At 36.6% G+C, this 25,875-nt stretch overlaps 1 protein-coding gene across 1 annotated transcript in view; it reads left to right on the forward strand.

Annotated features, from left to right (window-relative positions):
- Positions 1 to 25,875, forward strand: part of TEX11 (testis expressed 11) — a 179,021-nt gene that overhangs the window by 120,750 nt on the left and 32,396 nt on the right. Inside the window, exons 15-16 of the mRNA XM_021712871.1 lie at positions 24,161 to 24,310; positions 25,546 to 25,654. Coding sequence (XP_021568546.1) covers positions 24,161 to 24,310; positions 25,546 to 25,654 — 259 coding nt within the window. The remainder of the gene's footprint in view (positions 1 to 24,160; positions 24,311 to 25,545; positions 25,655 to 25,875) is intronic.

Below are 25,875 nucleotides of genomic sequence, written 5' to 3' on the forward strand. Positions count from 1 at the left end.
AACCATCTATTCCAAAAGGTGATATTTGATTACTCTTAAAGAATATGATTTTAATGGTGGGAGCCAAATGAACAAAAGCAAGGAGTAAAAGAGAACATTGTCAGTTTTGAAAGTGTCTCTTATTCAGGGGTGTAGAGTGGGAGGTGAGTCTGTGTCTTAGTCTGTTTGTGCTACTATAACAAAATACTGCATGCAGACTGGGTAACTTATAAAGACCAGAAATTTATTTTCTCATACTTCTATAGCCTGGGAAGTCTACAGTCAAGGCTCTGGAAGTTTCAGTTGTCTGGTGAGGGCTGCTCTCTGCTTCCACTGCTGCATCCAAGAGAGGGGAGGAACACTGTGTCCTTACAAGGTGGGAGGTGGAAGGGCAAAAGAAACTAAGGCTGCATGAAGCCCCTTTCATAAAGGCCTTAATTCCATTTATGAGAAAGAGCCCTTGGGATCCAATAAATTATTCTCCTCTTAATTCTATTACATTGACCCTTAAATTTTAACACTTGAATTTTGGAGGGGACACATTCAAACCATAGCAGGTTGAAAGTAGTGTGATTTGTGGTGTGCCCCTTTTAACAATAAATTAGACCACTAGTATCACCCTAGTCCAAACTATCTCTCACTTAGACTATTGCAATAGTATCCCAACTGTCCTCTCTGCTTCCACTCATTCCTCCCTATAAATCCAATAGCTACACAGTAGCCAGAGTATTATAACATAAGTCAATTAATGTCAGTCTTCTCGCACTCCCATTTACTTGGACTTAAAGTAAAATTCAAAAATCCTATCATGATCTACAAAGTCATAGATGAGTTGGCCCTTTGTTGCCTCTGACCTCATCTCCAAACACTATGTCTCATAGCTCAGTATATTCTAGCCCTACTATGTCTTGATGACACCTTATACTTTCCTGCCTCTGAGCCTTTGTATTTGTCCTTCCCTTTGTGTAGAACACTGTTGTTCTAGATATTCATATGGCTTGCTCTCCCACTTGTTCAAATATCGCCCTCCTCAGAGACCACACCCTGTCAAAAATAGCAACGTTCCTCACTATTTGCTTATGTATTTTATGTACAATACATATCACTACTTGATATTATATCACTTCATGCTATATTCTATTCTCTTATGTTTATTATTTGTCTCCTAATTAGAATTTAAGTTTCATGTAAGCAGAAAAGTTGTCTGTCTTGCTTATTCTTTTTTTTTTTCTTTTTTTGAGTTGGGGGTCTCACTGTGTTGCCCAGGCTGGAGTGCAGTGGCACAATCACCACTCACCGCAGCTTCGACCTTCTGGGCTCAGGCAATGCTTCTGCCTCAGCCTCCAAGTAGCTGGGACTACAGACAGGCACTCCCATGCCCGGATAATTTTTTTTATTATACAGACAAGGTCTTACTATGTTGCATAGGCTGGTCTTGAACTCTTGAGCTTAAGAAATCCTCCCACCTTGGCCTCCCAAAGTGCTGGGATTACAGGCATGAACTACCATGCCTGGCCTTTTCTTTTTTAAAACATCAGTGTGTTCTATGCACAGGTTACTTACATAGATCTGTTGTGTAATGCTGAGGTTTGGGCTTCATTGAATCCATCATCCAAATAGTGAGCATGGTACCCAATAGATAGTTTTTCAACCTTCAGCTCCCTCCCTCCCTTTCTCCCCACTTTAGGAGTACCCAGTGTCTGTTCTCATCTTTATGTGTATGTGTACCCAGTATTTAGCTCCCACTTATAAGTGAGAACATGCAGTTATCTCTTAGAATAATGGTCTCCAGATGCAGCCATGTTGCTGCAAATGACATGATTTTGTTCTTTTTTATGATTACATAGTATTCCATGGTGTATATGTACCATGTTTTCTTTATCAGTCCTGGGTACCTAGGTTGGTTCTATGTCTTTGCTATTGTGAATAATGTTGCAATGAACATACAAATGCAGATATCTTTCAGTAGAATGATTTGTGTTTTTTTGAGTATATACTCAGTAATGGATTGTTGTATTGAGTGGTAATTCTGTTTTTAGTTCTTTGAGAAATCTCCAAACTACTTCCACAGGGGCTGAATTCGTTTACGTTCTCACCAGCAGTGGATGAACATTCCCTTTTCTCCACAACCTCACCAATATCTGCTGTTTTTTTATTTATTAATAACAGTCATTCTGACTGGTGTATCTCATTGTGTGTATCTCGTAGTGTGACTGGTGTATCTCATTGAGGCTTTGATTTTTATTTCTCTGATGATTGATGATGTTGATCATTTTTTAATGTATTTGTTGGCCACTTGTATGTCTTCTTTTGAGAAGTATCTCTTCATGTCCTTTGCCCACTTTTTAATGGGGTTATTTGTTTTTCTCTTGTTGATGTGTTTAAGTTCCTTATAAATTCTGGATATTAGCTGTTTGTCAGATGCATAGTTTGTGAATACTTTCTTCTATTCTTTAGGTTGTCTGTTTACTCTGTTGATAGTTTCTTTCCCTGTGCAGTAGATCTTTACTCCAACTAGATCTCACTTCTCAACTTTTGTTTTTGCTGCTTTTGCTTTTGAAAACTTGGTCATAAATTTGTTGCTTAGGTCAATGTCCAGAAAAATGCTTCCTAGGTTTTCTTCTAGGATTTTTATAGTTTGTAGTCTTACATTTAAGTCTTGAATCTATCTTGATTTAATTTTTGTATATGGTGAGAGGTAAGGGTCCACCTTCATTCTTCAGCATATGGTTAGCCAGTTTTCTGGGAATTTACTGAATAGGTTTTATTGCATTTATTGAATACATGGTCCTTTCCCCAATGTTAATTTTTGTCAACTTCGTCAAAGATCAATTAGTTGTAGGTGAGTGACATTATTTCTGGGGTTCTCTTTTCTGTTCAATTGTTCTATGTGTCTATTTTTGTACCAGTACTGTGCTGTCTTGGTTACTGTAGCTTTGTAGTAAAGTTTGAGGTCAGATAATGTGATGCCTCTGGCTTTGTTCTTTATGCTTAGGATTGTTTTAGCTATTCAGACTCTTTTTTGTTTCCATATTAATTTAAGAATTTTTTTTTCTAATTCTATGAAAAATGATGCTGGTAATTCGATAGGGATTGTGTTGAATCTGTAGATTGCTTTGAACACTATTGAAATTTTAGTGATATTGATTCTTCCAACCCATGAGCATGGAATGGTTTTCCATTTGTTTGTGTCATCTTTGATTTCTTTCAGCAGTGTTTTGTAGTTATTGTAGAGATATTTCACCTCCTTGGTTAGATGTATTCCTAGATATTTTTTTTCTGGCTATTGTGTTAATAAATGGGATTGTGTTCTTGATTTGGTTCTCAGCTTGAACGTTGTTAGTGTATAGAGATGTTACTGTTGAATTTTATATCCTCAGACTATACTGAAGTTGCCTGTTAGCTCCAGGAGTCTTTTGGTGGAATTTTTAAGGTTTTCTAGATATAGAACCATATGATCTGTGAAAAGAGATAATTTGAATACCTCTTTTCCTACTTAGATACTTTTTATTTATTTCTCTTGCCTAATTTCTCTTGCTAAGATTTTTAGTACTATGTTAAATAGGAATGATAAGAGTATAGATCTTTGTCTTGTTCCAGTTCTTAGGTAGAATGCTTCCAACTTTTCTCATTCAGTATGCTATTAGCTGTGGGTTTGTTATAGATGGCTCTTATTACTTCGAGGAATGTTTCTTTGATGCCTAGATGGTTGAGGGTTTCTATAATGAAAGGATGTTGGATTTTATCAAATGCTTTTTGTGTGTCTATTGTGATAATCATGTGGTTCTTGTTTTTAATTCTGTTGATGTGGTAGATCACTTTGCATCTCAGGAATAAAACACATTTGATCATGGTGAATGATGTTTTTGATGTGCTGTTGAATGCAGTTTGTTGGTATTTTGTTGAGGATTTTGGCATCCTTGTTAATCAGGGATATTAGCCTGTGGTTTTTTTTTGTTGTGACTTTTCCAGATCTTGATATCAGATGATATTGGCTTTGTAGAATGTGTTAGGGAGGAATCCCTCCTCCTCAATTTTATTGGAATAGTTTCAGTAGGATTGGTACCAGCTTTTCCTTGTATGTCTGGTAGAACTCAACTGTGAATCCATTTGATCCAGGGTTTTTTGTGGCTGGTAGATTTTTTTTTATCACTGATTCAATTTCATGACTCATTATTGATCTGCTCAGGATTTCAGTTTCTTTTTCAAATTTGGGAGGTTATTTCTAAGAACATGTCTATTTTCTCTAGATTTTCCAGTTTACATTCATGAATATGTTCATAGTTTTCTCTGAGAATCTTTTGTATTTCTGAGGATCAGTTGTAATGTTGTCTTTTTCATTTCTTGTACTTATTTGGATTCTCTGTCTCTCTCTCTCTCTCTCTCTCTCTCTCTCTCTCTCTCTCTGTGTGTGTGTGTGTGTGTGTGTGAGAGAGAGAGAGAGAGAGAGAGAGATGGCCAGCAGTCTATCAATCTTGTTTATCTTTTCAAAGAATCAACTTTCATTTTGTGTAGTTTTTTATTTGAATTTTATTTAATTCTGATCTGATTTTGGTTATTTCTTTTCTTCTGATAGCTTTGGGATTAATTTGCTTTTGGATTTTTAGCTCCTTTTAAGTGTGACATTATTGTTTATTTGAGATCTTTCTGTCTTCTTGATGTGTGTGGGCATTTAGTAATATAAAATTTCCTCTTAGCACTACTTTTGTAGCATTCCAGAGGTTTTGGTATGTTGTGTCTCTATTTTCACTTGTTTCAAAAAATTTTTTAATTTCTGTCTTGATACCATCATTAATGCAAAAGTCATTCAGGAGCAATTTGTTTACTTTTCATGTATTTGTGTGGTTTGGGGAGTTTCTCTTGGTATTGATCTCTATTTTTATTCCTCTGTTATCACAGAAGATGCTTGGTATGATTTCAATCTTTTGAAATGTATCAAGATTTGCTTTATGACCAATCAGGTGATTGATCTTAGAATATATTCCATGTGCAGAGGGAAAGAAAGTATATTTGGTGGTTGTTGGGTGAAGTATTCTGTACATATCTATTAGGCCCAATCAGTCAAATGTTGATTTTAAGTCCAGAATTTCTTTGTTAGTTTTCTGTCCCAATGATCTGTTTAAAGCTGTTAGTGGGCTGTTGAAGTCCCTCACTATAATTGTATGGCCATCTAAGTATTCTTTTAGGTCTAGTAGTAATTGTTTTATAAATCTAGGTGCACCAATGTTGGGTGCATACATGTTTAGGACTTCTTGTTGTGTCCAGCCTTTTATCATTATGTAATACCCTTCATTGTCCTTTTTTAATGTTGTTGGTTTAAAGCTTGTTTTATCTGATACAAGAATAGTGACCCCACTCTTTTTTGTTTTCCATTTGTATAGTAAATCTTCCTCTATTTCTTTACCTTGAGCCTGTAGGTGTCACTGGATGTGAGATGGGTCTCCTGAAGACAGCAGAAAGATGAGGCTTTTTAAATATAATTTGCCACTCTGTGCCTTTTAAGTGGGGCATTTAAGCCATTGACATTCACATTTACTATTGATGTGTAAAGTTTTGTTCCTGTCATAGCGTTGTTAGCTAGTTGCTTTGTAGTTTCAGTTTTGTGGTTGCTTTATATGGTCCATGAGCTATGTGCTTACATGTGCTTCTGTACCAGGAGGTATTGTTTTTTTGTTTCCATGTTTAGAATTCCCTTAAGCATCTCTCATAAGACCAATCTGGTAGTGACAATTTCCCTTAATGATTGCTTACCTGGGAAAAAATATATTTCTCCTTTGTTTATGAAATTTAATTTGGCAGGGTAAGATATTCTTGGCTGGCATTTCTTTTCTTTAAGAAGCTAAAAACGAGCCCCCAATCTCTTTTGGTTTGTTAGGTTTGTGCTGAGAAGTCCATTGTTAGTCTGATGTTTTTGCCTTTGTAAGTGACATGGCACTTCTCTCTAGCTGCCTTCAAGATTTTTTTCTTTCACGTTAACTTTGGATAGTTTGATGACTATGTGCTTTGGACATGGTCATCATGTATAATGTCTTGAAGGAGTTCTCTGAATTTCTGGTATCTGCGTGTTGACCTCTCTAGCAAAATTGAGGAAGTGTTCTTGGATTATGTCCTCAAATATTTTTTCCAGGTTAGTTCCATTGTCTTCTTTTCTCTCAAAAGTGCCAGTCAGTTGTATTTGGTCTCTTTACAAAATCTCATTTTTCTCAAAGGATTTGTTCAGTTTTCTTGATTCTTTTTTCTTTAGTTTTGTCTGACTAGGTTGATTTGAAGGATTTGTCTTCAAGTTCTGAAATTCTTTCTTCTGCTTAGTCTAATAAGTTCTTAAGATTTGCAACTGTATTTTGAAACTCATGAAGTCTTCAATTTCAGAAGTTCACTTTTCATTCTTAGTATGGCCTTGTCCTCTTTCAATTATCAGATCATTTCCCTGGCTTCTTTGTTTTGAATTTTCACTTTCTTTTGGATTTCATTGAGTTTCTTTGCTATCCATATTCTGATAGCATTTTGGACATTTCATGCTGGTTAGGGCCCATTGCTGGGGAGCTAGTGTAATCCTTCAGAGGTGCTGAAATGCTCTGGCTTTTGATGTTGCTGGAGTTCTTGTGCTGGTTTCTTTTCATCTGGGGGAGCTGCCTCTACTTGACTTGGACTTTGCTGTCATTGAGATGGGGCTTTTTGAGATTTTCTTCTTTTTTCCCTTGTGGAAATGACTGTAGTGTGTATTGTATGTGGTTGATTGACCTTGTTTAGTGCCCCAGTTTTTTGTTCTCTCCCTGACCCACAGGTAGCAGGGGCAGAGGCAGCAATGGTGGTGACCTAACAGTAACTTCTAGGAGTTGGGCCCTCAGAGGAGTGTTGAGCCACAGCCACAGTATTCAGATGGGTGGGACAATTTCATGGTGCTGGGGGGCCTGTCACAGAAGCAAGAAAGCCCTGTTTGGCAGGGATCTGTGGAGTAGGGCCTGTGGTATTTGTCCTTGGGGCACTCTCTCTGCTCCCTCCCTGACCTGTGGGTAGCATAGGCAGAGATAGTAGTGGTAGCAACCCAGAATAGTCCAGTAGAGACCTCTGGGAATTCTTGGTCACCCTCTGGGAGAAGAGCACTGAGCCACAGCCACAATGTTCAGGCATGGACCTGCTATGGAAGAGGGAAGACCCATCTGACAGGGAGCTATGGAGACAGGATACATGTGAAAGTGCCCTACCTCCCTGTTCCTTCTCTGGATCATGAGGAGCTGGTGTGGAGGAGCACTGAGCAGCAGCTACAGTGTAAGGCAGGGGAAGAGGTTCTGCATCATGCCAGGAGTTCTCAGTGGCAGCAAGTAAGCCCCACCTGTAAGGGAGCCATGGAGGCAGGAAGAGTACGAAGGTATCCTGTCTCCCTGTTCCCTCTTTGGCCCACATATGGCAGGGTCAGAGGCAGCAGTGGCAGAGGCTGTGGGTGAAGCTACCTCTGGAAGCTAGTGACCTCTGGGAATTGAGCTGCAGTGTTCAGGTGGGAGATGGGCAAGTATAGTGGGGGCCTGCCTTCAAGCACCTGACCTTCCTTCTTGACAGAGTGGCAGCAGCTAGCACCAGACTGCTCAGGGAATAAGAGCCCACTGGATTCCACGTGGGCTTGAGCAGTGCCTCTGTTCAGACTCTGGGAGTCTCCTTGTGTCTGATTGGAGACTGAGATCATCATGTAGGCTCTCCTGTGACTAGGGTTGCAAAGGTCTGTGGCAGAGGAATGGAATTTGGGGTTTCGTCTACTCACTCACCCATTCCTCGTGTTAAAAATCTCCCAGCTCCACACCTAAGCCAGCTCTGCAGGCTACCCATCCTTACTCTCCTCCTCTTTCTATGGTTATCGTTGCTTCTGTGGTGAACTTCAGCATGCTCTCCCAGACAATAAACCCAAATTGCTAGTGTTTACTCACTACTGCAATCCCTCTCCATGAGAGAGGTACCCAGTAGCTACTTCTATTCGGCCATCTTGAACCGGAACCCTTGTTCATTCTTTATCCCTACCTCCTAAATCTCTGCCTGGCACATAATAGAGCTCAATGAATATTTATCAAATAAAACACTACTGTAACACCAGAAATTCTATCATTAGAGAGTCATTCTTTTGAGTAATAGAACATTTTGATCCTTGGGAGAGCTTGCAATTTAGTCATTATCAGCTTACACTCTGGGAAAGGAACATTTAGAAAAATGTCAAATGGAGATTGAAGTTGGGATATAGGGTAGAGAGGGGCAGGTCAAGTTTCCAGGAAAAGAAAAAAAAAGATTTAAAGGGAAGTTGGGATTATACCAAAGTGACCTTGCTTATAGTGATAAGACATTCTAAACCTTTCTAATTTGAGGAATCTAACAGCTTCTGAATCTAACTTTCTGGCTGTGAAAAGAGACTTTTTTGGGTATACACTGAAGATTATCACTTTTGGATATTGCTAAGAGCATCCTTGGAGTCAGACTCTCTCTATAGAGAACCCATTAAATGTTAGGTCTGGAAGTAATCTTAGTGATTTGATTTCTTAAATCTACTTATTTTTTTAATATGAGTTAAATTTTTATCACAAAAGCATGAAGATGAAGAAAAGACTTTAGTTGTTTTATAGGTCACTGCAAAAAAATTTCACTTTATCTCTAGTGCTATAATTTTGACTTTGGTAAAGTAGTCATTAAGTGTCATCATCAAAAGTATTAGTGGTTATGGCAAACAAGAAAAACCTCCTGAGAGCTTTAGAACAAAGCCTAGAATGGGTATTCTGCCAGAAGAAATGCAGTTCAGTTGGCAGGGCAGAGGATTGTCTATGTTTTTATATATTGTATACTTATATATTATGTTCTCCTCAGCCAAGAACTGGAAAGATTATTCTAATTTATCCAAATATAGTAGATTAAATCTATCATTTGACAAGGCTTATGTTGGAATTAGAAATGTTTTTGTCTATTCAGTTGTACACACCAAAACTAGGACTAAATGCTTACTCCTTCATCAGGCAGTCTTTGGTCCCTTCATTGGCTTCATATAGAAATCAGTCATGGGTTACTTTTGTCCCAGAGATTAGTTCTCAATGGATAAGAAATTTTTAAAATAGATGATAGTTTTGAGATCAGCCAAGAGAAAAGGCAATTGGAGCTGATTCTCAGGCACATTACACAAAATGACAAAACCTGAGTAGATTTTTCTACTGTACGTTTTAGGCCGGAAAATAGGACATAGGAATAGGAGAATCTGAGTTTAGGATTATTTCCCAGAAGGAAATTAAACAATTAGCTGGATATACCTGAATATATCTGATAAAATGAATCCTAAAAGTCTTCACTTTTGGCAGCATTCCATTTGAATTATGCCTCACAGTCAGCATAAGTTTTTCCTAAAGATGTAATGCAAAGCCCTAATGACAGTGAGTAGGGACTTTGAAACAATGCTGTGGAATCACTGAAGAAATATAGCAGGAGTCCCAGGATCAGGAATAGGTTTGTTATGATTCCCAGATATTTATGGTAATATATACTATTCCTTCTCCCCAGTGCCTGATCTAATTAGGAATGCCATTCAGATCTTCCTGTTCCTAACATACATCCCCTTGTGATTTTATTTTTTTAAAAAACAGATGTGAATCTGAAAATTTTCCTATATAATTATCTTAACACTATGTCTCCTGCTCAGTATAAGGTATGTACCATACTCAACTACAAACATTCATTATCTATTTCCACAAGGTTTCGCAAATTTTAAACTTCAGCACACCCCTGACTGATAATATATATAATAATATAACTATAAGCTATACAGTAAATATTATTTTCAAGTGCATTTGTAACATTTACTGAAACTGATCATATGCTGGGTCAAAAAGCAATTCTCACAAACTTCAAAGGGTTGAAATCATACCAAGTATGTTATTTGAACAAAATAGGATTAAATGGGAAAGTAACAACAGAAAGATTATTATAAAACCCTCACTGGTGAAAATAAAAAAGAAGCACTTCTAAATAATCCATCAGTCAAAGAAGAAATCAAAATGAAAATTATGGACTACATTAAACTTAACAAAAATGAAAATATAACATCAAAACTTGTCGGATGTAGCTAAAATAAAGAAAAAGATATAGTTTTAAATGCATATATTAGAAAATATGAAAGGTTGAAAATCAGTGATTTAAGCTTCCAATTTGAGTCTAAGGAAAGAACAAAAAATTAAATCCAAAAATGGTAGAAATAAGAATATAACAAACATAAGAGCAGAAAACAGTGAAATAGGAAACAGATATACAGTGCAGAAAATCAGCAAAGCCAAAAGTTGGTTCTTTGGAAAGATTAACACAATTGCTAAATGCCAAGCAAGACGGATCAAGAAAGAACACAAATTACTAATAACAGTAATTCAAAAATGGGCATCACTACAAATCCTTCAGGGATTAAAACCACAATAAAAAGGACACTGTGAACAATTTTTTGCCAATAAATTTAACAACATAGGAAAAATGGACAAATTCCTTGAAAAGTATATGTGCCAAAATTGGCCCCAAAAGAATCAAAATAGTCCTATTCAGATTATTTTGAATATTCCTATACCTTTTAAAGAAATGAGACCTTAAAATAAATACCTTCTCACAAAGGAAATGGCTTTGCTAGTACATTATTTCAAATATATAAGGAAGAAATAATAGCAATTCTGTACTATCTCTTATAGAAAATAGAGAAAGAAATAGCACATCGATTTTATGAGACCAGCATGACTCTAATGCCAAAAACTGAAAAGGATATTTCAGGAAAAGAAAAATACAGATCAATATCTTAAATAATAGATGGAAAGATCCTAAACACGTTTTAGAAAATTGAATTCAGCAATATATAAAAAGGATACTATATCATGACTAAGTAATGTTTATGCCAGAAATTCAACATTCAAAAATCAGTGCAGACTGGGTGCGGTGGCTCAAACCTGTACTCCCAGCACTTTGAGTGGCCGAGGTGAGAGAATTGCCTGAGCCCAGGGGTTCAATACCAGCCTGGGCAACTTTGGTGAGACCTCGTCTCTACAATAAATCAAAAAATTAGCCGGGCATGGTTGCATGTGCCTGTAGTTCCGCTACTTGGAAGGCTGAGGCGGAAGGATCGCCTGAGCCCAGCAGGTCGACGCTGGGGTGGCCATGAGGGTACCACTGTACTCCAGCCTGGGTGATGGAGTGAGACTCCAATTAAAAAAAAAAAAATCAGTGCACATTAGCAAAATAAAGGGGGAAAATAAAGTAATCTCAACAGATGCCCAAAAAGTGTTTGAAAACAAATTTAGCACCCATTCATGATGAGAACACACAACAAATCAAGAATAGAAGATAACTTTCCCAATCTGATAAATATTATCTAAAAACAAACTACTTATTTCATACCTAATAGTAAAATATGAACACTGATGTCAGGGAATGAGACATGGATATACACTATCACCATTTCTATTCAACATTGTACTGGAATAATTCTAGACCTCCTAGTAACCCATTTTACATCTTAGGTCTGATTGATCACTCTCTCCACACTGCCTCTTAAAGACCATCTGTTCTTCATTTAACCTCCCTTGCAAACCCTTTCCAAAGTGTCTTCAAAGCGCTCTTTTTTTCAGACCAACTACTGCAAAAATTAGTCTCCATAGGTTCTTTTTCCAATCTTCTAGTCATAGTCATGCTACCTATATACTTTCCAGTAACAGATTGTCAATTAGAACATCTGGGATTAGAATCCTGGCTCTCCATTAATTTTCTATGTTTCTATGGGCAGGCTATTTAATTTCTCAGCCTTAATTTCCTCATCTGGAAAGTGGAGTTAATAATCCCTGCCCTGTCTATGCACTGGAAGAGGGTTTTGCCTGTCTGAAGAATAGTTTCTAAACCATGGCTGAAATCATCATACAGATCCAGCCAACCCACCATTTCCAGGAGCTAACTATATAATCTTAACAACAAAAAAGTTAACCTGAAATAGATTTTTAAAAAACTGAACAGCTATACAATGGAATACTACTCAGCAGTAAATGGATGTTAAATGCATTTGTCAAGTGAAAAAAGCCAGATCCAAAAGACTATGATTCCATATTTATGATATCATGAAAAAGATAAACCCATAGGAACAGAAAACAGAACACTGGTTTGCCAGAGGTTGGACATAAGCAGAGGAGTTCACTTATAAAGGTGCGATATGAGCGAACTTTTAGGGTAATGAACTGTTCTGCTAGGAGCAGATATAATGGATACAACTCTATGTATTTGTCAAAACCAATAGAACTATATACCACAGAATAAATTTTACTGGATAAAATTTAAGAATAAATCAGTCAGAATGTAGAGGGAATCCCAGATGGAATTCAGACTGTGACAAATGAATCTAACTGTATTACAAATGAACTATATAACCACAGTGAAGGGAGTGAGAAAGAAAGAAACTGACTTAAGTAACTTTGAAAAACACTGACTGGACACAAGGCTAAAGACAAAAAGAACAATATATAGTACTATACTCTTGTTAGTAATTTTGTTTTTCACATGGATATGGATTAGCAATTATGAAAACACTTTACATGTTAAGTCAGTTCTGCTATAACTTGGCATATGTGTTCCTAAAAAATTATTACACTGTACAAAATTGTGCAATAAAAATCACAGAGCATATGGGAAAATGGGGTTAGGAGCATAACACTCAAAAACTCGGTCAGTAACAAATTTTAAAAAGATAGGAACCTAATAAAATTATATACCACACTTTTATATATGTTAAATGACTAAAAATCCAGAAGTACTACAATTGATACGACATTTTACCTTGAAAAAGACCTGATATTTGCTTGTGTAAGTGAACGTCAGAAGGACTGCAACTTGTGAAATATTGTGAAATGGTGGAAGGAGAGTTACCTGAAGTCTGATGGAAAGTTGTAGCAGCAGATGTGGATGGGTGTGCCTCATAACATGTGAAGTGAGCTGTGGTAGTGGATAGACGTTTACATTGTGCACATATGTGTTTATGTATATTCCTACACAGCATGGTTCACCTAGGTGCAGTTTTCTGCATTCACTTACTGTTTCATACAGACTAAACTGCACATAAGCAAGCACTTAATTTACATTATGCTTAAATTGCTCCCCAATACATCAATCAACGATTGAAACAAATGTTGGTACAAAATCACATTTTCTTTTTTTTTTTATAATCAATAATCAATATTTTTTATTATGGTTTTGTGGGGTACAGTTAAGGGTTAGGTATACAAATAGGTTTCATTCAGGCACCCTGTTGATAAGAGGTGTTTCCCCGTCCCCAGACAGATATTTGCTACCGTTAATCCCACCTCTCTCCTCGCCCATAGTTTCCCACTACTGTTAGTCATTTTCTTTTACTTTTACATTGGGTGTTAAAGGTCCATTATATGAGTGAGAACATGTGATACTCAGATCTTTGTTTCTGTAAGAGGTCACTCAGTATTATAGACTCTAGTTCCATCCAGGTTGCTGCGAAATTCATGATTTTGTTCCTTTTTATGACTGCGTAGTATTCCATCGTGTATATGTACCACATTTTTTTAATACAGTCCTCTTTTGATGGGCAGCATGGTTGCTTCCAGGTTCTTGCTATTGTGAACAATGCTGCGATAAACATACATGTGCAGGTATCTTTTTTATAGAGTGATTTGAGTTTTCAGGATATATTCCCAGTAGGGGGATTGCAGGGTCATATGGGAGGTTGATATTTAGAGCTTTTAGGAATCGCCACACTGCTTTCCACAGAGGTTGCACTAGTTTACACTCCCACCAACAGTGTAGAAGTGTTCCCTTTTCACCACACCCTCTCCAGCAGCTGTTATTTTTTGAGTTGTTGATAATTGCCATTCTGACTGGAGTTAGGTGGTATCTCAGTGTGGTTTTGATTTGTATCTCCCTGATGATTAGTGAGGTTGAACATTTCTTCATGTGTCTGTTGGCTGCTTGGATGTCTTCCTTTGAGAAGTGTCTGTTCATATCTTTTGCCCATTTTATAATGGGGTTGTTTGTTTTTTTTTCTTTTCAGCACGTTTCAGTTCCTTGTAGATCCAAGATGTTAAGCCTTTGTCAAACCTGGAGTTGGCAAATACTTTTTCCCAGTCTGTAGGCTGTCTCCCTGCTCTCTTGATGGTTTCTTTGACTTTGCAGAAGCTTGTCAGTTTAATAAGGTCCTACTTGTCTATCTTCTCTCTTATGACCTGTGGGTTTGGGTTTTATTCAGGAATTGGATGCCAGTTCCAATTTCCATGAGGGTATGTCCTTCATTTTCTAAGGTTCTTATGGTTTAAGGTTTTAGACTTAGGTCTCTGATCCATTTGGAGTTAACCTTTGTGCAAGGGGATAGATAAGGGGTCCTGTTTCAATCTTCTGCATGTGGTCAGCCAGTTTTCCCAGCACCATTTACTGAGTAGGTTCTCCTCTCCCCAGTGGTAGGTGGTGGAGGCTTTGTTGAAGATGAGTTGGTTGAGAAATTGAGGTTTTGCTTCTGGAATCTCAATCCTATTCCATTGATCTATATGCCTGTTCCTGTACCAATACCAAGCTGTTTTGATGAATATAGCTTTATAGTAAAGTTTGAAGTCTGATAATGTGATACCACCTGCTTTTTTTTTTTTTTTTTTGCTGAGGATTGTTCTGGCTATTCTTGGACATTTGTGTTTCCATGTGAATTCCTGTGTTGATTTTTCTAGGTCTGAGAAGAATGTTGCTGGTAATTTGATGGGTATTGCATTGAATTTGTAGATTGCCTTAGGTAAGATGGACATCTTCACAATGTTGATTCTTCCAATCCATGAGCATGGGATATTTTTCCACTTGTTTGTGTCATCTTTGATTTCTCTGAGCAGTGTTTTGTAGTTTTCATTGTAAGGTCTTTCACGTGTCTGGTTAGGAAGATACCAAGGTATTTCATTTTTTTGTGGCTATTGTGAATGGAATTGTGTTTTTTATTTGGGTTTCTGTTTGTTTATTATTGGTGTAAAGAAATGCGATTGTGTTTTGTACATTTATTTTGTATCCTGAGACTTTGCCAAAGGCCTTTATCAGTGTAAGTAGGTTTTTGACAGATTCTCTTGGGTTTTCAAGGTACACAATCATATCATCTGCAAAGAGAGATAACTTGACTTCCTCTTTTCCTATTTGGATACCCTGATTGCCTTCTCTTCTCTGATTGCTTGAGCCAGGACTTCTAATACTATGTTGAACAGGAGGGGTGAGAGTGGGCATCCTTGTCTTGTTCCAGTTTTCAGGGGAAATGGTTCCAATTTTTGTCCGTTTAGGAGTATGCTGGCTGTGGGTTTCTCATAGATGGCTTTTACTATTTTGAGGTATGTTCCCCGTATGCCTAGATGTTCGAGGGTTTTTATCAAGAAGTGGTGCTGGATTTTATCAAAAGCTTTTTCTGCATCTAATGATATAATCATGTGGTTTTTGTTTTGACATCTGTTGATGTATTTAATTACATTTATGGTTTTACGAATGTTGAACCAGCCTTGCATCCCAGGAATGAAGCCTACTTGGTCATGATGGATGATTTTTGAGATGTATTGTTGAATCCGGTTTGCTAGGATCTTGTTGAGAATTTTAGCATCTATGTTCATCAAAGATATTGGCCTGTAGTTCTCTTTCTTTGTTGGATCTTTACCTGGCTTGGGTATCGATGTGATGTTGGCTTCATAAAATGATTTGGGGAGAGTTCCATCTTTTTTGATCGCCTGGAATACCTTCAGTAGGATTGGTATCAGCTCCTCCTTAAATGTCTTGCAGAATTCTTCTGGAAAGCCATCTGGACCAGGGCTTTTTTTTGTAGGTAGTTTTCTTATTACGTAGTTGATATCCTTGATTGTTATTGGTCTATTTAGGGTCTCAATTTCAAAGTCACATTTTCAAAACAAACAGAACTGTAAGTGTGTGTGTGTGTGTGTGTGTGTGTGTGTGTGTGTGCGCGCGCGTGCACGCAGACATACATATAACATGGCTTTCTGTATCTGTGTTTTATTTCAATAAAATTTTTAAAATGAGTAAATTTGGATGGTTGTTGGATACAGGTTTGTATGCAAAAATTAATTGTATTTCTGTACGAGGGGGAATCCCAAAAAACAGAATTTTTTTTGGAGGGCAAGCCCCTTGTAGTTAACTTGGAATTTGTTCCTCCAATTCAAATGGTCAACCAAAGTTTTTATCTGGAAGTTTTGAGAAGGTTGAGTTAAAAATCACAGAAGAAATGTCTCAAGTTGTGGCAAACAGGTGACTGGTTCTTCCACCATGACAATGCACCTGCCCACCAGCGCTGAGTGTTCAGCAGTTTTTGACCAAAAACAGCATGACCCCCATGCCCCACCCTCTTTATTCACCCTATCTCACCCCAAGCGACATTTTTTTTGTTTGTTTCTCTTGATGAAAAATGTCCTCAAACGGAAACATTTTACTGATATGGAAGAGATACAAAAAATGATACAAAAAATGGCGGAAGCACTAAAAGCCATCAAAATTGATGAGTTCCAAAAACTGTTTTGAGCAGTGGAAAAAGTGTTTCGATAGGTGTATTGCATCAAATGAAGAGTACTTTAAAGTTGACTGAAGTTTAAATATGTCAGAATAAATACACAATTTTTAATAAATAAATTCCAGACTTTGGGGAAATGATTGGAAAATGAACTTTTAAATACCGGTTTTTGGTAGCATCAAAATCCATCAGATACCTATTAATCAATCTAAAATAAAAGATATAGAGATCTCTACACTGGAAACTACAAAATATTGACACATTGCTCAGGAAATTTTTAAAGGTCTAAATAAATGAAGATATATGTTATGTTCATGGACTAGAAAGCTCAATATTGTCTTAACAAATTTTCTAAAGTTAATATATAGATTCAAGGCATTCCCAGTCAAAATCACAGCTTGTTTACTTGTGGAAATTGATAGGGCGATCTTAAAATTTTGATAGAGCTGCAAAGGACAATCTTAGAAAAGTTGAACAGAATTTGAGGACTTGTATCACAGAAAAAAAGAATCCAGAATAGAGTCCAGAAATAGACTCACACATGGTCATTTGAATTGCAGCAAAGGTATCCAGTGCGAGTCAATAAGGAAAAATGTTTTACATTAAATAATGCTGGAATAATTAGATATCCATATGGGAAAAAATAAACCTTGACCATCCCCCCCACACACACACACACCATATACAAACATTGATTTTATTTGGATCAAACATAAAACAATACGGTTTCTAAAAAGAATCATAGGAGAATATCTTCATTACCTTGGGGAGAAAAAAATTACCAGCTATACAAGAAAATATAGACAAAGTAGACTTCACTACAGATGAGTACTTCCATTTGTCCAAAGATACCATTAAGAAAAGAAAAGGACAAACCACAGACAGGAAGAAGATATGCCAATGCATAAGTTTGACAGCTTCCAGAATATATATAAAGAACTCTTTATACTCAACAAGAAAAGACAAAAAACTCTTTTTAAAATAGGCAAAAGAACTGAATGGGAACTTCACAAAAAAACATATGAACAAAGGAAAATTACTCATCAGGGAAATGCAAAATTAAGATCACAATGAAGAACTATTGCACACTTACTGAAATGACTTAAAAAAGAAGTGTTAATGAAGATGGGAAACAATTGGAGCTCTAATACATTGCTGGTGGAAATGTAATTGGTACAATCACTTTGGACAACTGTTTGGCAGTATATGCTAAAACCAAACATGTTCCTATCCCAATAATGATCCTGCAGTCTCACTTTTAGATTTATATTCAGGTGTAGTAAGTGCATCTGTTCACCAAAATATGTACAAGAATGTTCAAGACAGGTCTATTCATAAGAAGTAAAATTTTTAAACACTACTGTTCATCAACAGGAGGAGTGATTAAATAAATTGTGGTATGTTCATACAATGGAATACTACAAAATAATGAATTTCTGATGGTGTAAAACATATGGATGAATATCACAGACGTCATAATGAGCAAAAGAAGTCAGATGCCAAGGCATATATGTAGTATAAATTCAACTTTAAAAACAACTTTATTGAGATATAGCTCACATGCTATGCAATTTACCCATTCAATGTATAATTCAACAGATTTTAGTATATTCACAGATATGTGCAATCATCATCAACAATCAATTCCGGAACATTTCATTACCTCAAAAAGATAACCACTTACCCTTTACCGACCCTTGCATTTCCTCCACAAGCCCTAAACAACCACTAATCTACTTTCTTTCTCTACAGATTTGCATATTCTGGACAGTTCATATAAATGGAATCATAAAATATGTGGGCTTTGTGACTGACTTATTTCACTTCACATATTTTAAAAGTCTATCCATGTTGTGGCATGTATCAGGACTTCATTACTTTGTGTGGCCAAATACTCCATTGTATGGGTATACCACATTTTATTTTCCATTCATCAGTTGATGGACATTTGGGTTGTTTCCATCTTTTAGCTATTATGAATAATGCTGCTGTAAACATTTATACACATGTTTTTGAGTGGACATACTTTCACCTTTTGTGGGGAGTATATCTAGGAGTAGAATTGCTAGATCATATGGTAACTCTGTATTTAGTGAGTTGAAGAACTGCCAGAGTGTTTTTCAAAACAGCTGTACCATCTTACATTTCCACCAGCAGTGTATGAGGCTTCCAATTTCTCCACTTCCTTATCAACATTTGTATTATCTGTCTTTTTTATTCTAGCCATCCTAGTGTCTAGTGGTGTTTCATTGTGGTTTTGATTTCCTGATGACTCATTTTCCTGTTGACCAGTGATGTTGAGCATATTTTCAGATGATTATTGGCTGGCCATTGTATATGTTCTATGGAAAAATGTCTATTCACACCCTTTGCCCAATTTTTAATCTGGCTGTCTTTTTATTATTGAAAAGTAGAGTTCTTTATATGTTCTAGATACATGTTTCTGATTAGATATACAACTTGATTTTCTCCTGTTCTGTGGATTGTCTTTTCCCTTTCTTGATAGTGTCTTTTGAAATGTGAAATTTGTCGACTTTTATGAGGTACAATTTATCTATTTTTCCTTTGTTGCTTGTGCTTTTGCTGTCAGCTAATAATTTATTGCCAAATCCAAAGTCATAAGGTTTATCTATATATTTTCTTCTGTCAGTGTTACAGTTTTAGCTCTTCCTTTTATTATTTGATCCATTTTTAGTTAATTTTTGTATATTGCATATATTGCATAAGGATATAACTTCATTTTTTATTATGTGGCTATCCAGTTGTCCCAAGACTACTTGCTTTGCAGTAAGTTTTGAAATCAGTAAGTGTTAGTCCTCCAACTTTATTCTTTTTCAACATTGTTTTGGCTATTCTGGATCCCTTGAATTTTCATAGGAATTCTAGGATCACTTGTCAGTTTCTGCAAAAAAAATAAACCCAGCTGGAATTCTGGCAGGGATTATGTTGAATCTATACAACATTTTGGGTAATATTGCCATTTTACAATGTTAAATCTTCTAATACATGAACATCAGATTTTTTCCACTGTATTATATCTTTCTTTCAACAACGTTTTGTGGTTTTTAGTGTACAAATTGTATACTTCATTAATTTATTTCTAATTATTTTATTATTATTATTATTTTTTTTTTTTTGAGTTGGAGTCTCACTCTGTCGTCCAGACTGGAGTGCAGTGGCCGCTCCCAGCCACCGCAGCCTCGGCCTGCTGGGCTCCAGTGATCCTTCCGCCTCAGCCTTCCGAGTAGCCGGAATTACAGGCATGCGCCACCACACCCAGCTGATTTTTTGATTTATTGTAGAGATGAGGTCTCACTGCCCAGGCCTCGAACCCGCGGGCTCAGGCAATTCACTCACCTCAGCCTCCCAAAGGCGCGGGATTACAGGCTGAGCCACCGAGCCCGGCTATTTTATTATTTTTGATACCATTATAAATTGAATTGTTTTAATTTTATTTTCAACTTGCTCATTGCTGCCATATAAAAATAGAATTGGCCTGGTGTGGTGTCTCATGCCTGTAAACCCAGCACTTCGGGAGGCCAAGACTGAAGGATTACTTGAGCCCGGAGTTTAAGACCAACCTAAGCAACACAGCGAGACCCTGTCTCTGCCAAAAATGAAAAAATTAGCTGGGCATGGTGGTGCACATCTGTAGTCCCGGCTACTCAGGAGGCTGAAGCAAAAAAGATCACCTGAGCCCAGGAGCTCGAGGCTGCGGTGAGCTGTGATCATACCACTGTACTCCAGCCTGCATGACAGAAACCCCAACTCAAAAAAAAAAAAAAAAAAGCATTGATTTTTGTATATTGATCTTGGTAAACTTGTTTATTAGTTCTAATGACATTTTACTGAATTCTCTAGGAATTTTATTCACAAGATCACATCATCTTGTGAATAAGATTGATGTTTTTATTCTTTTTGATGCTATTGTAAATGGAATAGTTTAACAGAACTTCAAAGTACATGAAGTAAAACTTTATAGAACCGAAATGAGAAATATTTAAATGCATAACTACAATTGAAAACTTTAATATTCCTCTCTCAGTAATCAATAGAATAAATAAACATACTCATTAAGGATCTAGAAGACATGAACAACACTATCAACTAACTTGATCTAGTTGACATTTATAGAACACTTTATCCAACAACGGCAGAATACAGTTTTTTTCAAATGCATGAGAAACGTTTATCACCATAAACTATATTCTACACCATAAAACAAATTTCAAAAACTTTTAAAGTATTAAAATCATAAAACTATTAAAATATCAAAGTATTTTATCTGACCATAATGAAATTAAATTATAACTCTATAATATAAAGTTATCTGTAAAGTCTCCTGGTATTTAGAAATTAAACAACATGCTCTTTTTGTTTTTTTAGAGACAAAGTCTTACTCTGTCACCAAGGCTGGAGTGCAGTGGTGCGATCATAGCTCACTATAACCTCAAACTCCTGGGATGAAGCAATCCTCTTGCCTCAGCCGCCCAAGTAACTAGGACTACAGGTGCAAGTCACCGTGCCCAGTTAATTTTTTTTTTTTTAATTTTTTGGCCGGGCTTGGTGGCTCAACCTGTAATCCCAGCACTTTGGGAGGTTGAGGCAGGTGGATTGCCTGAGCCCACGGGTTCAATATCAGCCCCAGCAGCTTGGCGAGACTTCGTCTCTACAATTAAAAAAAAAAATTAGCTGGGAGTGGTAGCACGCGCCTGTAGTTCCAGCTACTTGGAAGACTGAAGCAGAAGGATCACTGGAGCCCAGCAGGTTGACGCTGGGGTGGCCATGAGCGTGCCACTGCACTCCAGCCTGGGCAATGGAGTGAGACTCCAATTCAAAAAAAAATTTTTTTTCAAAGACGAAGTCTCACTGTGTTGCCCAGGCTGGTCTCAAACTCCTAGTCTCAAGCAGTCCTCCCAACTTGGCCTCCCAAAACACTGGGATTACAGTCATGAGCCACCACACTTGGCCACAACATACTTTCAAATAATCCAACAGGCCACAGAGGAAGTGACAAGGGAAATTAGGAATATTTTGAAGTGAATGTAGATGAAAACACAGCATATAAAAATTTGGAGGATATAACTAAAGCAGCATCTGAACAAAAGTGTATGGCATTAAGTACTATTAGAAAAAGAAGAAAAGTCTCAAATAATATAAGCCTCCACTTTAAGAAACTAGAAAAAATACCACATTAAACTCAATCAAGGAAAAAAATGATAAAGAGCACAAATCAATAAACTTTAAAACCAAAAACAATAGATAAAATCAATGAAACCAAAAGCTGTTTCTATTTTTTTTCTTTTTTTTTTGAGAAGACCAATACAATTGATAAACTTCTAGCCAGGCAGATGAAGACACAAATTAACAACATCAGGAATGAAAATAGATACATCATTAGAGATCCTCCAGCTATTTTTAAAAGTAATAAGAGAGTATGATGAATATTTTTGTAACCATGAGTTTGAAATCTTAAGTGAAATGTACAAATTGCTTGAAATTCACAAACTACCAAAGCTCCCTCAAGAAGAAATATAGTTCTATGCCTATTAAATTAACTGAATTCAGTTTAAAATTTTCCAACAAAGAAAACTTCACTGAAGAATTCTACTAAACATTTAAAGATTTAATGCCAACTTTATACAAACTCTTCCAGAAAGAAGAGGAGGACATAATTCCCAGTTCATTTCATGAGACCAGCATTATCCTGATTCAAATAGTAGACAAAGATAATATCAGAAAACTGCATACCAATATCCCTCATGAAAATAGATGCAGAAATACTAAACAAAACATTAGCAAATTGAATTTAGTAACATATGAAAAAGATAATATATCATAACCGAGTGATATTTATCCCAGGTTCAACATTGGAAACTCAATTCACCATATCAACAGATTAATGAAGAAAAAACACAAAATCATCTCGATAGATACAGAAAACGTATTTGACAAAACTCAACATCCATTCATGATTAAAAAAAAAAAAAAACTTTCAGCAAACTAGGAATAGAAGTAAAGCTCCTCAACCTGATAAAGGGAATCTATAAAAATAAAACCTACAGCAGGACACTGTGGTGCACACCTATAGTCCTAACATACTCAAGAGGATTGCTTGAGCCCAGGAGTTTAAGGCTGCAGTGACCTATGATCACTCCAGCTTGGGCAACAGAGCAAGACCCTTTCTTTAAAAATAATAAATAATAATAATAAAAGGAAACCAACAACTAATGTCATACTTAGCAATGAAAAATGGAATTCTTTTCCCTTAGTCAAGGATGCCTACTCTCACTACTCCTGTTCAACATCATCCATGAGATCCCAGCCAGTGAAATAAGTCAAGCAAAAAAAAAGAAAAAAGAAAAAAAGACATATAGCACGAAAAAGGAGAAATAAAACGATCTCTATTTGCAGATGATGTGATTGTCTATATAGAAAATCTTAAAGAATCTACAAAAAAGTTACTGGAACTAATAAATGAGTTGAGTAAGTTACACAATACAAGGCCAATACTCAAAAGTTGATTATATTTCTATGTACTATTAATAGCAATGAAGTTCAAGAATGAGCAATAACACTGAATCATGATAGAAGTAAAAGTAGTGGTCACCTCTGGTAGAGTGGTATTGACTCTACCGAGCACAAGGGAACCTTCTGAACTATTGGAAGTGGTCTTTAGCAAGATATAGGTAGAATTACATGAGTTTAAACATTTGAAAAAATTCATCCAGCTGTTTGTTTAAGGTTAGAGTACTTCATTCAGTTTCTTGTATGTATACTATACCTCAAAACATTTTCTTATTTTTCTCAGAGACAGGGTCTCTGTCACCTAACCTGGATTGCAGTGGTACAATCACGGCTTACTGCAGCCTCAACCTCCTGGGCTCAAGGGATCCTCCCACCTCAGCCTTCTGAGTAGCAGGACTACCGGTGCAAGCCACCATGCTTGCATTTATTTTGTTTTTTTGTGGAGACAGTCTCACTATGTTGCCCAGGCTGGATTCCAACTCCTGACCTCAAGCAATTCTCCTGCCTTGGCCTCCCAAAATGCTAGGATTACAGGCATGAGCCACTGCACCCAGCTAGTCAAAACATTTTTGAACAGTCTACCAAGGATGAATGAAAACTGTCTCACACAGTATGGTGCATGCCACCTGACATAAGATTCTTCTTATGGTGATACCCAAGTAGTACTGTTGACTGAGCAAATGAAACAATTTGGAAATTTGCCTGTATTCTGCTTAAAATAAAACCACCGCTAGTTTATGCAGCACTGTATCTTTTGGTTAACTCAGCCATTAGAATGAGCACCAGGCTAGTTGAAAATTCATAAAAGACAAGTAAACATTAGATTTGAATTAGAATCTTAATGATAGCAGTAGGAATTTTTCAAGCTAGTTAGAGGCATCATGCCAATAGTTTGAAAAAATATAGGTAATGCTAATGAATGCATTACAGGGTACTGAAAAGTAGTGGTGAGTTTATAGATATTTAAATGTTAAAAAATCTGTCTACAGAAGTTAGGATGACCTTCAATTTGTAAGCAAAATTAGTTTTCCTTAATAGGAAAACTTCCCCAGTTAGAGAGATTACAACAAAAGAGAATAATGAAATGTAATCACAGAGAATGTTGCATTTTTGCCTCTTTCTTAGGAGACTTCTCAAATGATCCATGTGAGACATTGCTTCTGCTGTACGAGTTTGAAGTTAAATCCAAAATGAATGATCCATCACTGGACAGCTTTCTCGAATCAGTGTGGGAGCTGCCTTATTTAGAAAGTAAAACACTTGAAACAATTGCATGTAAGAGCTATATTTGTACTTTTGTAAGGCTGGTGTCCATTTAGGTTCTACTACTTTTTTATTTCTTCTCTTTACCCTTCTTTCTTACCTTCTGGTGGGAAACAATTTTTCCTCAGCATTTTGTTTCTCCTTTTCTAGTGGCATTCTTAGACTATTTTGTATTATGATCATTTGTGCATTAATCTTTTTCACTCTGTAAGATTGCAATCTCCTTAGGGTCATGAGCAATAATTACTTATATTCACTGTACTTACAAATTCTAGCAAAGTGCATTGCTCATAATAGGTGCTCAAAATGTTTTTCTGTGTGGAATTTAATTATATAACTACATTGTAGGGGAAGCTCAAACTTCAGAAAGTTCATTTTTTTCAGCTAACTAGAAATGACAATTGAGCGCTTCACCGACCGAAGATGATACACCTTAGCGATTTATTGAAATGTGCAGAGAAATATTGGTAACATTTTAAACACAACTGCCACCCTCAAGTTTCTGGTTGAACTTTAAGTGAGTTTGGGGGCTCAGAGGCTTTTTGGGAGTAAACTACAGGAAACAACCTAATTATCTTCCCTTTTTATCTCTCACCCTCCTCAGGAGCATGAGTGTGATTAATAAAGATATTAGGTATACCCAAGTGCACAAGAGTCGCATTTGCCTTTCCTTGGTTTTGCCAACACAGAATCACTGGAGCTATGGAGCAGATGAAGCATGCTTTATGGACACGTCCACTGCTCCTTGTATAATAGAACTCTAATTCTAGAAGTCTGTTAAATGCATCTGAAATTTTAGGGTTAGTTATCTGATACTCACTTCCGTGTCAAGTATTTCCTATTTTTAGTATTAGACAAAAATAGGACATTGTGGTATAAATCTGATTTTGATTAGTGACCTTTTACTGATCTGCTTTCTGTTTGCTTTTTAGTGTGCCCTTCCTTGACTCTCACTCTTAAGATTGTTGCTTCACCTGTATGACTATGTACAGGGTCACAGAAATAATAGGTTTTCTGTTAATATTTACTGAAGAAAGGATGTTACCTGCTAATCCTACGATACTAATCTGCCCAGAGAATAGAAGCTATTTCTAAAAGCATCTGTGGATTCATAATTTACAAAATTGATTGTTTATGTTCTTCATCTGTTTCAGGCCAGCTTCAGTAGAGAAAGCAAGTTGTAGCTGGGGATGAAAACTGTGATGGATGAGATTATGGTTTTCACATTTTTTCTTTTCTTTCTCTAGCATTAGCAATGGAAATGCCTGCACACTATCCTTCCATTGCTCTCAAGGCCTTGAAAAGGGCTTTATTACTCCACAAAAAGAAAGAATCAATTGATGTTTTGAAATACAGGTTAGTAAATGTAAATCAACACCTAATCCAAGTTTTTTGATAGCCAAGGGAACTATCATCAATGCCTCATAAGTAATCAATCATACTCAACTGGCCCAACTTAAAAGATGATCTGGGGACACTCCTGTGAACAGCTCTATATTGAAAGTTTTATTATAGACCAAAAATTACTATTTAGTAAGGTCGAGGGGTCTGGTTTTCCAAAAGGAGAAAAAGAGGGG

Source organism: Carlito syrichta, unplaced genomic scaffold (assembly GCF_000164805.1).
Source record: "Carlito syrichta isolate Samal-C Ts95f unplaced genomic scaffold, Tarsius_syrichta-2.0.1 Scaffold303676, whole genome shotgun sequence".
NCBI lineage: Eukaryota > Metazoa > Chordata > Mammalia > Primates > Tarsiidae > Carlito > Carlito syrichta.